General features: G+C 43.6%; 1 protein-coding gene across 1 annotated transcript; it reads left to right on the top strand.

The window, feature by feature from the left end:
* The first annotated feature begins 2,112 nt into the window (after nucleotides 1-2,112).
* LOC122431898 (major allergen Equ c 1-like) lies at nucleotides 2,113-6,792 on the top strand. The gene is made up of 7 exons (XM_043453536.1): nucleotides 2,113-2,272; nucleotides 2,715-2,851; nucleotides 3,593-3,666; nucleotides 4,780-4,884; nucleotides 5,244-5,345; nucleotides 5,541-5,590; nucleotides 6,527-6,792. The coding sequence occupies exons 1-6, from the start codon at nucleotides 2,180-2,182 to the stop codon at nucleotides 5,576-5,578; spliced, it is 549 nt and encodes a 182-aa protein (XP_043309471.1). The 5' UTR covers nucleotides 2,113-2,179; the 3' UTR covers nucleotides 5,579-5,590; nucleotides 6,527-6,792.
* The last annotated feature ends 4,122 nt before the right edge of the window (nucleotides 6,793-10,914 follow it).

The following is a 10,914-nucleotide window of genomic DNA, read 5'->3' as shown; positions in this document are numbered from 1 at the left end:
CTGCCTCCTGGCCCAGGTTCGAGAACTCCAGAAGGGGTGAGCAGTGGTGGTGGGGGCAAGGAACTTGGGGTCCAGAGGGACTCAGCCCGGCAAGCTGGCCCTTCCTTTCCCCCCAGCAGCCCCCTTTCTTCTCTTCCATTAAAAGTAACCCCTGGAGAAGAGTATGACCCAGGACACCCCCAACAAGAGCCTCAGCATCAGGGCTTCCCTGCAGGATCCAGCAGAGGGGTATCCAGGGGTATCCAGGATCCAGGATCTACAAGAAGGGTAGCGGGAGAGGTCAGGGGCAGCTCCTTCTTCCCCAGCAGCGTGTCCCACTTGAGACTGCTGCCCTTGTTCACCACCTTGATCCTGAACGCCAGCTTCCTTACACTGACTGGCCCCAGGCTGTCGAAGAATTCCTCGCTGAACACCGGGTGGCGGCTGTTCTTGATGATGCTGCTGCGCTGCTTCTGCAGCTTGCTGGGTACCAGGAACAGACCCACACAGCAGCTGATGTTGCAGGCATCGCCCTGCCAGTTGAAGAGGCCCTTTCTTTAAAAAAAAAAAAAATTCTTTATTTATCTTTGTTTGCATCTGGTCTTAGTTGCCGCGCACCGGCCCTGTGGTTAACGCACATGGATGTAGTTGTCGCTCATGGGCTTAGTTGCTTTGTGGCATATGGGATCTTAGTTTCCCCACCAGGGATTGAACCACATCCCCTGCATTGGAAGGTGGATTCTTAAGCACTGGACCACCAGGGAAGTCCGCTTAGGCACTATCTGCATGATACTACCTCCTACCATCACCCCTTTGCTGACCAACAATGGTCTGGACTTGGTCCCATTCAGTTGAGTTTTTTTTTTTTTTGACGAAGAGTTTGATTTTTATTGTTAAGTGCATCTGGCTGAGTGCAAACTTGCCCTCACCACCACTGGCCACCAGTGACCACCACTGGCCTCCCGGGAGGAGCAGGCAACAAGGATGGCTCCAGAAACACTGCCACCCTCGGCCTCGGGGCTTATAAAATTGGTGCACACAGAGGGTTCCACCTTCCAACAGGAAGTACAAACTACATCAGAGCCAGACCTAGCTGGGAGGGAGAGATGTCCTAGCCAAAGGCACTTTAATCAAGGCACACACCCGGTGCCAGAGTTTGTCTTCCTTCCGGTCACTCTGATAAATCCAGATGCCACTCTGTTGAGAACCAGTGCTGCCACGGTTGGCGTTAATGGGCCAGTGGGCAGGGGACAGGGCCTGCTCATTGGTAGAACTTCTTGTTAGGGTTGTTGGCATGGTCCACAAGCAGCTGACATGGGGTGAACTGTTTTCCATAGGCAGCCTCATACTTCCGGAGCCGGTCCACGATTTTCTGTGCCCCGTACAGATCCACAAAGTGGAAGGGCCCCAGTTGAGTTATTTTCATGCTTGTAGGATTAAGTTCTTATTGAGTACAGGAAGCATTTCCCACCTTCATTGAAACTTGTTTAAAGGAAGGATGGCATCTTGCACTTCTCTATTTATCTTATAGAACCTAAGAATGGTGAGGTATACACAGTGATTACACACTTCCTTAGTCATTGTGTGGAAAGGAAAGACTACAGGGGTTGAGTTCAGAGAATAAGGAAAAGGAATTTAAATGTCCTGAATACCAGACACCATACTTAAGAATTTATTAATATTTTATCCAACCCCATTGTAACCAACTCTGTGTTAATGCCTTGTGATAGCTACCATCATCTTTGGCAGAAAGAGGCTATCAAAATGAAGTGACTCACAAAATTCCATTGAGACACGGAGTCCCCACCACCCCATTCCTTGGTTAGACTCTATTTCTGCCACATGTAACTGGATTTTGGATTCTAAGCCAGATCCACAGTTAAATCTGGATCCACAAGGCAGCCCTTTCAAGCCTCCACTATTTTTCTAGAGTACGTGTTTTGAGAAATTTAAGGTCACTAAGTAGATCGAAAAGCGATGAAGTTGCCAAATTTCAGAAGTTGCCAAATTTCAGTCCTTGGCCTCGCCCAAAGTGGATAACAGCCCATTTCACACTGGGGGAGGAGCAGAGGTGGTGCCTTGTGGATGGTAAACTGGACCTGGAGCGGATATAAAAAAGAGGCCCTGGGGAGCCAAGCCACCATCAGGAAGAGACTCACTCCCAGTGACAGTAGAGAAGACAGCGCTGTCTCCTGCCAAGATGAAGCTGCTGCTGCTGTGTCTGGGGCTGACCCTAGTCTGTGCCCAGGAGGGAAACTCTGATGTTGTGAGAAGCAACTTTGATATTCCAAAGGTAAGGGCAGGGAAGCAAATTGCAGGCAGATTCTTTACCAACTGAGCTATGAGGGAAGCCCCACACTCACTCAAGGGCAGTGGAGCGTAGTGACTTTGGATTTTGGAGGGCGTTTTGGAAGATTCTGAAGCAGAGTGGCCCTCTGGGAGGAGAGGAGGTCCTTGACATAGTAGAGGAAATGGGAGGCTTCAGACCTTGGTCTAAGAAAGGGCAGTGGTGCCATGTTAAAAGGTGACAACACTTAGGGAACCTCCAACTTACTGGAGGAACAGTGAACAGTGGGAAAAGTCCTAGATACAGTGCCGACCGACCCAAGTCTAATTTAATCTTCACATCACCATCATGAGAGTCCTGGCCCAGAGGTCAGGGTTCAAGGAGACAAGGGTTCATGCTGTATTCCTTTCCTCTTTTCTCACCCAGTCATTTTATTGATTAATTGCAGATTACAGGGGAGTGGTATTCCATTCTCTTGGCCTCAGACCACAGGGAAAAGATAGAAGAAAATGGTGTCATGAGGATTTTTGTGGAGTACATCACTCTCTTGGAAAATTCTTCTTTGTTTATTAACATGCATACAAAGTAAGTGTGTATTTTTTTGCTTGGGGAAGGAAAAACAGAAGTCTGAATATGGTGTTGGACCTTTACACACACACACACACACATATGTATATATTCTGAGCCTTTACTAAAATCAGGGCCCATCCTTGATAAAATCCTTGGCACTGACCCAAGGATTGAGGAACCTGAACCTGTGACTTTGCTAGATTTCAGAGATAAGAATTGGGGCAGGAATACTTTTCAGTGGAAAAAGAGGAGGTAAGGGGTAGAGACATATCAGATCATTAGTGGTATGGAAGGACAACGCAGGTTAAGAGCATAGGATTCAGAATCAACAGCCAATCCAATTCTGATTCTCTTTGTGTCACCAGGAAAATTCATCTCTTTCTTCCTCAGTCTTCTCTGGAGGAATAGATGATGATATAATTCTCTCTCTGTATTTTTGTGAGGACCAAGCAAGGTGATGTTTGAAAGGCACCATCTGAGAGACTGCCACATGGTCAGAACCCAGCTAATTCTCTAGACAAGTAGCTGTCATAATAGTAATAGTGGGAAGAGGTGATAGAGGCATAGGGATAGAAGTCGTGGACTCATTCTCAAAGTACCAAATGAAGTGATATAATGTAAATAAAAGCGCTTTGGAAACTATATCCAAAATGTTCAACAGCTAATCAGTGAAATGGGCAACTCAAGTTACATGTAGAGTGTCAGGGAGCCAATCCCTTCAGGATCTCAAAGACATCAGCTCATTTTGTTTTACAGGGTAAACGGAGTGTGTACTGAGCTTCCTCTGACGTGTGACAGCACAGGAGAGGATGGTGTATATACTGTTAGGTGTAAGTATGTTAAAAAAAAAAAGTCTTTCTAAATTGTACTTCCAGCTGCAAGGAATTTACTCTACTCCAATGTCTTAAGGATTTGATAAGTTCCTTATGTGTTTGTTTAGGTAATCTAATGTGGCCATCTAATAGTCAATATCCTGAATTTGGGAGAAATGTGTGTGTCAAAGCCAGTGCCTGGCACACGGTACCATCAGACCGAGAAAGAAGCTTGGTCATATGTATTTCCTACAACAAAAGGAAGTTGGCAAATAAAAAAGTAAATTGGCAGGACAGTTTCACATTCCTTGCCCACTTTTAAAAGAAATTATTTATTTATTTTGGCTGCACTGAGTCTTCATTGTTGCCTTTGGATTTTCCCTAGATTTAGCAATCAGGAGCTATTCTCTAACTGTGATGAGCAGGCTTCTCATTGGGCAAAGATTCCGCCTGCAATGCAGGAGACCTAGGTTTGATCTCTGGGTTTGGAATATCCCCTGGAGAGGAACATGGCAACCCGCTCCAGTATTATTGTCTGGAGAATCCCATGGCTTCTCATTGTGGTGCCTTCTCTCTTGTTGAGGATCATGGTCTCTAGGGCTCAGGGGCTCAGTAATTTCATCATGTGGGCTCAGCAGCTGGGGCATGTGGGCTCTAGAGTATACCATCTTAGTTGCCGCAAAGCATGTGGGATCTTCTTGGACCCAAGGATTGAACCCCATCTCCTGAAATGGCAGGTGGAATCTTATCCACTCGACCACCAGGGTAGTTCCATGGCCCACTTTCAGATGATGTCTGATAGTCATTGCCAGAGCATATCATTCAGGTTATAGCACTGGGTATATAAGGCCAATTGGGCTTATAGAGAAGACATTTGGCAGAGATGGCCAAGGGAGGTAGGTGGGTCCACGGTGTCATAATAGAGGGGAAGTTACTTCTGTGACTGAATTTTTCTACCCCTAATGGTCACTTCATCGGTGTTGCTTAGAAATTGCCTCTCAAAGCCCAGAGAGATGCAGATGGAAGGCTATTTCTTTCAGGATTTGTTTTGTGGGAGAGAACAGGTAAAAGGGTTTCACGTCTTTCCCACAGACCGAAGAACTTCTGAGCTATGTTTTGTTTTCTCCACAGATGATGGAAGAAATGTATTTCGCATACTTGAAGTGAACTATAGTCACCATATTATTTTTTATCTTGAGAACTTCAGCGACTCGTACAAACTGCTAGAGCTCTACGGTAGAGTATTTTCACGCTGGCGCTCATCTTGGGGTGGGGAGACCAGGGAAGGAAGGAAGCCTGGAGACAGAGTGGACCTCCCAATGGTACCCTGGGACCTCTCTCCTCATTAAAGACAGATGCTCCCCTTTGGTAAAATCTCTCAGGCTCAGTGATGGGAAGATGATGATTCTCTCATTGTGCCAGAAAGATATCCTAAAGGTGTCACATTCAAGAAAGACTTTTTTCCATCCCTGAGACTTGTGCCTAAGCACGCAATCAGTTCCATTCCCTTTCCCACTCGGCCGGAGACCCACCCCTCTCATGAGCCTCAATCACCAGGAAACAGGACAAAGCTCTCCTTGTTACTCTTCCCACAGCCCGAGAACCAGATACGAGCCCAGAACTCAAGAACAAGTTTGTGGAAATTTGCCAGAAGTATGGAGTTGTTAAGGAAAACGTGATTGACCTGACCCAAGAGGGTAAGTTGAGCTATCTCTGGCTTTCTCTGCCTAAAGTCCCATGTTGCTGAGTAGGAATGTTACTGAAGGGAGAAATCCAAGAGGAGTTAATACCCCCATTCAGTCCCCTTTGTCCTAACCTGGAAAACCATCTGGTTTCGTTCTGGGAAATACACTGGGGTTGGAGTTTGAATGTGCTCTTCTCTGCCTCTACAGATCGCTGCTTCCAGGCGCGAGGGAATGGAGTGGCCTAGGGCTGCAGTTTGGTGAGCTCTGCTGGAGACGGGGCGGCCCAGGGCTCAGTACCTTCCAGAAGCATTAGGGGTTTACAGTAGAAGATTTAAAAAATCACAGTAAAGATAATTTGGTAGGAAGAGCTTGAAATTTGGAGTTACAGGACCTGGGTTCAGGATCTACTCCTGCCATGAGTTTTTAAAGCAAATCACATACCAATTAAAAGGGAACAATGATGTCTACCTTACAGAATTACTGTGTGAATATAATGCTGAAGAAAAGGGCTCAGTAATTGATAATGTGGGAAAAATCAGTAAGAATTACAGTTTTAAACGGGAAAAGAATGTGAGTATGATATTCAAATACATTCTGTGTTTATGGTCCATCTTCTAATCCTGAAAGCCCGTCTCACCCTCCAATATATGGAAAAGATTTCTCCCTCCAATCTCTGCACATCCTTAACTTGTAATCTGGGAATAGAGCTGTCTGACCTTCCGGTTGTCCTCCAACCTGGAAAATAGAATCTGGAGTTTCCTCCTCTGTTTCCTGTCTCAGAATTATTGTGTGGCTTCATTCAGATAATGTAAGTGAAAGTCTTAGCAACTATGGCTTACATAAAGTCAGCATTTAATAAAAGATTGCTATGGCTTTTGTCAATTTGTCAAAGACACTTTAAAACTATCAGTGCTGAGGATGGCAGAAAGAAGCCTAGCATCCTTCATTGCTTCCACTCTTCTTTTCATAGGCTCAGTTGGGGCAGGCTAAGATGGGATCAAAAATAGAAAAAAACAGGAAAAGAATCACTAACACCCTCCCTTCCCCTATTCTGGCAAATAGCATGGGTTAGAATGCAGGTTGGTGACTATTTCTTCAACATATTTTTGGAAATAGAAATCCTTTTTGTCCTCAGTTCAATCTGAGAAGCACTTAATATGCTTTTGTGTTCTCATTCTCATTTGCTTATTTAGTGCCACCTGATTTGGGCTCCAGAATCTTCTCTTCCATGGTTCCCATCTTATGACAAGTGCTGGGACCTGACTTCCATCACTATCGCATGTGAAGGCACCGTCTCTGCATCTTCAGGATATTCCCTAATTATCTAGGAACACTTAGCAGCTCACCGAGAATCAAAGTTTCCTCCAGATTTCCGATTCCCTTTGCCCCATTCAGGACAACAGTGCCATGAATAAAACCTTGCTCAACCTGTTCAGTAAATGATTTGCCTTGCAATCAATCATGTGGTTTTTCTTCGTTTATGTAAGAGACATGGGGGTGGCAGGAAGAAAATGAGGCCTCGTGACCATACTCTTCCCCTAGCCTCTCAGAACCTTCCCTGAGTTTCAGGCTTTTCCCTCGTCTGCAGTCATTCTGTCCCAGTGAGTGCTACTTGTCTTCTGAGTTGCCCATTTCTTAGTGACCTGATAAACTGTAAGACTTGCCCTAGAAATTGCTGCATCCTAGAATTCTCTTTTTCAGTGGGGGTACTGAAAGAGAGTTGCTGCTGGGGCTGACACCAGCTCAACATGTTTTAGGATACGCCTTTACACCCCAGCTTCTCTAACTCATCCATCCTCTGAGATGGTCAGTGTCCTTTCTTTCTTTTCCTGGTGTGGCAAATGCTTTTATTTTGCAGAAACACATTTATGATATCTAAGTTGAAAATTACCATTGTAAATTGATATTGATTTCAAATTATTCATTTTAGAAAACTTTATTGAAGTATAGTTGATTTATAATGTTAATTTCTGCTGTATGGCAAAGTGATTCAGTTCTATATATATATATACACACATTCTCTTTCATATTCTTTTCCATTATGGTTTATCACAGGATATTCAGTATAGTTCCCTGTGCTATAAGTAAGACATTTATCCATTCTGTATACAATAGCTTACATCCGCTAATCCCAAACTCCCATTCTATCCCTCCCCCATCACCTATCCCCCTTGGCAACCACAGGTCTTTTTTCTAAGTTTATGATTCCATTTCTGTTTCACAGACAGGTTCATTTGTGTCACATTTTAGATTACACACATAAGTGGTATCGTGTGCCATTACTTTTCTCTTGGTCAGTGTCGTTTCATACTCTTAGAAAACCTTCAACCCCTGCTTTTATTTACTGGGAACTTGCCAAGTGAGATTCCATGAAATGTGATCAATACTTATCTTCAGCATTCTATACAGTCAGGAGGCATCAATGAGGCTAAATGTTATTGGTCTCTTCTTTGGGGAGCTTACAAGCTTTGGAGGAAGGGAAATTAAATATCCTCTTTCAGTTGTAATACTTTGCAACATCAGCCAATAATAAGAACGATGGAAGAGTTATACATGAGTGTTGTGGCAGAGCAGGATGTGGGCAGCAGTTGTGAAAATAATGACTCACCCCTTATGGACTTAAGATTTTTATGAACAAAGACGGCTTTCTAGATATCTGACTCTCCCCATATTACTCTGCCTCCAGGTCAGAAGAATATGTTAGGTTCAGGCTTATTGGTCTTCACTCAAGTGCTTAGTCTGGTTTGCTGAAATATGACAAAAGTCTATGTAGAAATCCAACCAGTCATGCTGGGATCACTCATTTTTGAAAGGTGGCCTTTAAGAGACAGCAGCTGATACCCAGAAGGGTGTGGCCTAGCATATCCTGGGAATGCTTAGAACATTGACAACATAGTAATCAATGCACCGGAGGGCCATGTGGGTGATGGGGGATGGCTGTATCGTGCCACATGTCCAGAAACTACAGCTGATGGGGAAGCACAAAATGACTCTCAGGGGTTCCCAGATCAAGATGACAGATGAGCTCACACTGAAACCTGACCCTCAGCCCTAAATAACATGCAAATAAGATATGAAATGTTAAAGACACTCAAAAGCAAGGAGTGAAGATATTTGTGGATCAGAAACAGAGCAGGCCTTTTCCAAAGAAATGAAAAGATAGAAATCACGGGGAAGATGTGGGTAAAGAGGCCAGAACAGGCTTTATTCACATGCCGGCAATTGTGGGAGAAGGGGAGGGTGGACATCCGTCCAAATGCTGACTCTCCCACCCATTCCCTACTGACAACCAGTGGGGAAAGAGCTTTTCTAGGTTGAAGGAGAGGTCTACATGCAGAAACAACACAGTCAGCTCTGACAGTCATCTTCAGATTGTTCATCGGTGGTCTGACCAGTGTCATCTTGATTATCATTTTAAGTACAGTTAATCTTCAGTTCCAGGATGGTTTGTTTCTATTTCTTTGAGGTCAGTTCTTGAAATTGTGGCAGCTTATGTCACAGCTACAGTCTGGTCATCACGTAATTAACTTCTCCAACCTAGTGGGGGTTTTAGTATCTAAAAGACAGCTCACAGGATATGGCTCCAAATATTATCTGTAGTCCTTGAGAAGGAACTCAAGGTCACTGCTGCTATGCTTAATGACTGCATTATTATTATTATTTGGTCTCATTTGACTGTTCTCCTTTGTTTCTGCATGTTCTCATTTCTCTGATCAAACTTATTCTTTGACTAAAGCTTTCCGCAGATGGAAAGTAGGCAGAGGGCATGGGACGGGGGGCAAGGACCATAGGGTCCTGCTTCATTTCAGTACGGGTTAGTAAACTAAAATTAGTTTCATAACTTTATAAAAATTTCGTTATCAGCAACATAAATGTGAATGTTCAACATGTTAAAAGGGAATGTACTAGATCTATATTAGCATTGTTAGAGCTCAAAAGCACATTGTAAGGTGAAAAAAGCCAGTTGCTGAATGATATGTGCAGTATGACACCATTTATATAACTTTTAAATCACACACAGAGCAATGCAATACATTATTTATGGATTCCTATAAGTATGATCACACGGTGCTTCTTTTTTTTTTTGTCTTGAACATATCACTCAATCTCCACCCCAAGCCTCCATAAATGTCTTTTTTTTTCCATTTATTTTTATTCGTTGGAGGCTAATTACTTTACAATATTGTAGTGGCTTTTGCCATACATTGACATGAATCAGCCATGGCTTTACATGTGTTCTCCATCCCGACCCCCCTCCCGCCTCCCTCTCCATCCCATCCCTCTGGGTCTTCCCAGTGCACCAGCCCTGAGCACCCGTCTCATGCATCCAACCTGGGCTGGTGATTGTTTCACCCTTGATAGTATACTTGTTTCAGTGCTGTTCTCTCTGAACATCCCACCCTCGCCTTCTGACACAGAGTCTAAAAGTCTGTTCTGTACATCTTTGTCTCTTTTTCTGTTTTGCATATAGGGTTATCGTTAACCATCTTTTTAAATTCCATATATATGCATTATATACTGCATTGGTCTTTATCTTTCTGGCTTACTTCACTCTGTATAATGGGCTCCAGTGTCATCCATCTCATTAGAACTGATTCAAATGAATTCTTTTTAATGGCTGAGTAATATCGCATTGTGTATATGTACCACAGCTTCCTTATCCATTTGTCTGCTGATGGGCATCTAGGTTGCTTCCATGTCCTGGCTATTATAAACAGTGCTGCGATGAACATTGGGGTACACGTGTCTCTTTCAGACCTGGTTTCCTCGGTGTGTATGCCCAGGACTGGGATTGCTGGGTCATATGGCAGTTCTATTTCCAGTTTTTTAAGGAATCTCCACACTGTTCTCCATAGTGGCTGTACTAGTTTGCATTCCCATGAACAGTGTAAGATGGTTCCCTTTTCTCCACACCCTCTCCAGCATTTATTGCTTGTAGACTTTTGGATAGCAGCCATCCTGACTGGCGTGTAATGGTACCTCATTGAGCTTTTGATTTGCACTTCTCTGATAATGAGTGATGTTGAGCATCTTTTCATGTGTTTGTTAGCCATCTGTTAGTCTTCTTTGGAGAAATGTCTGTTTAGATCTTTGGCCCATTTTTTGATTGGGTCATTTATTTTTCTGGAAGTGAGCTGCAGGAGTTGCTTGTATATTTTTGAGATTAATCCTTTGTCTGTTGCTTCACTTGCTATTATTTTCTCCCATTCTGAAGGCTGTCTTTTCACCTTGCTTATAGTTTCCTTTGTTGTGCAAAAGCTTTTAAGTTTCATTAGTCCCATTTGTTTATTTTTGCTTTTTTTCCCCAATATTCTGGGAGGTGGGTCATAGAGGATCCTGCTGTGATTTATGTCAGAGAGTGTTTTGCCTATGTTCTCCTCTAGGAGTTTTATAGTCTCTGGTCTTACATTTAGATCTTTAATCCATTTTGAGTTTATTTTTGTGTATGGTGTTAGAAAGTGTTCTAGGTTCATTCTTTTGCAAGTGATTGACCAGTTTTCCCAGCACCACTTGTTAAAGAGGTTGTCTTTTATCCATTGTATATTCTTGCCTCCTTTGTTGAAGATAAGGTGTCCAGTGG

Source organism: Cervus canadensis, chromosome 30 (assembly GCF_019320065.1).
Source record: "Cervus canadensis isolate Bull #8, Minnesota chromosome 30, ASM1932006v1, whole genome shotgun sequence".
NCBI classification, from domain to species: Eukaryota; Metazoa; Chordata; class Mammalia; order Artiodactyla; family Cervidae; genus Cervus; species Cervus canadensis.
Note: the sequence above shows the minus strand (reverse complement) of the source record. Positions and strands in the feature narration are given on the sequence as shown.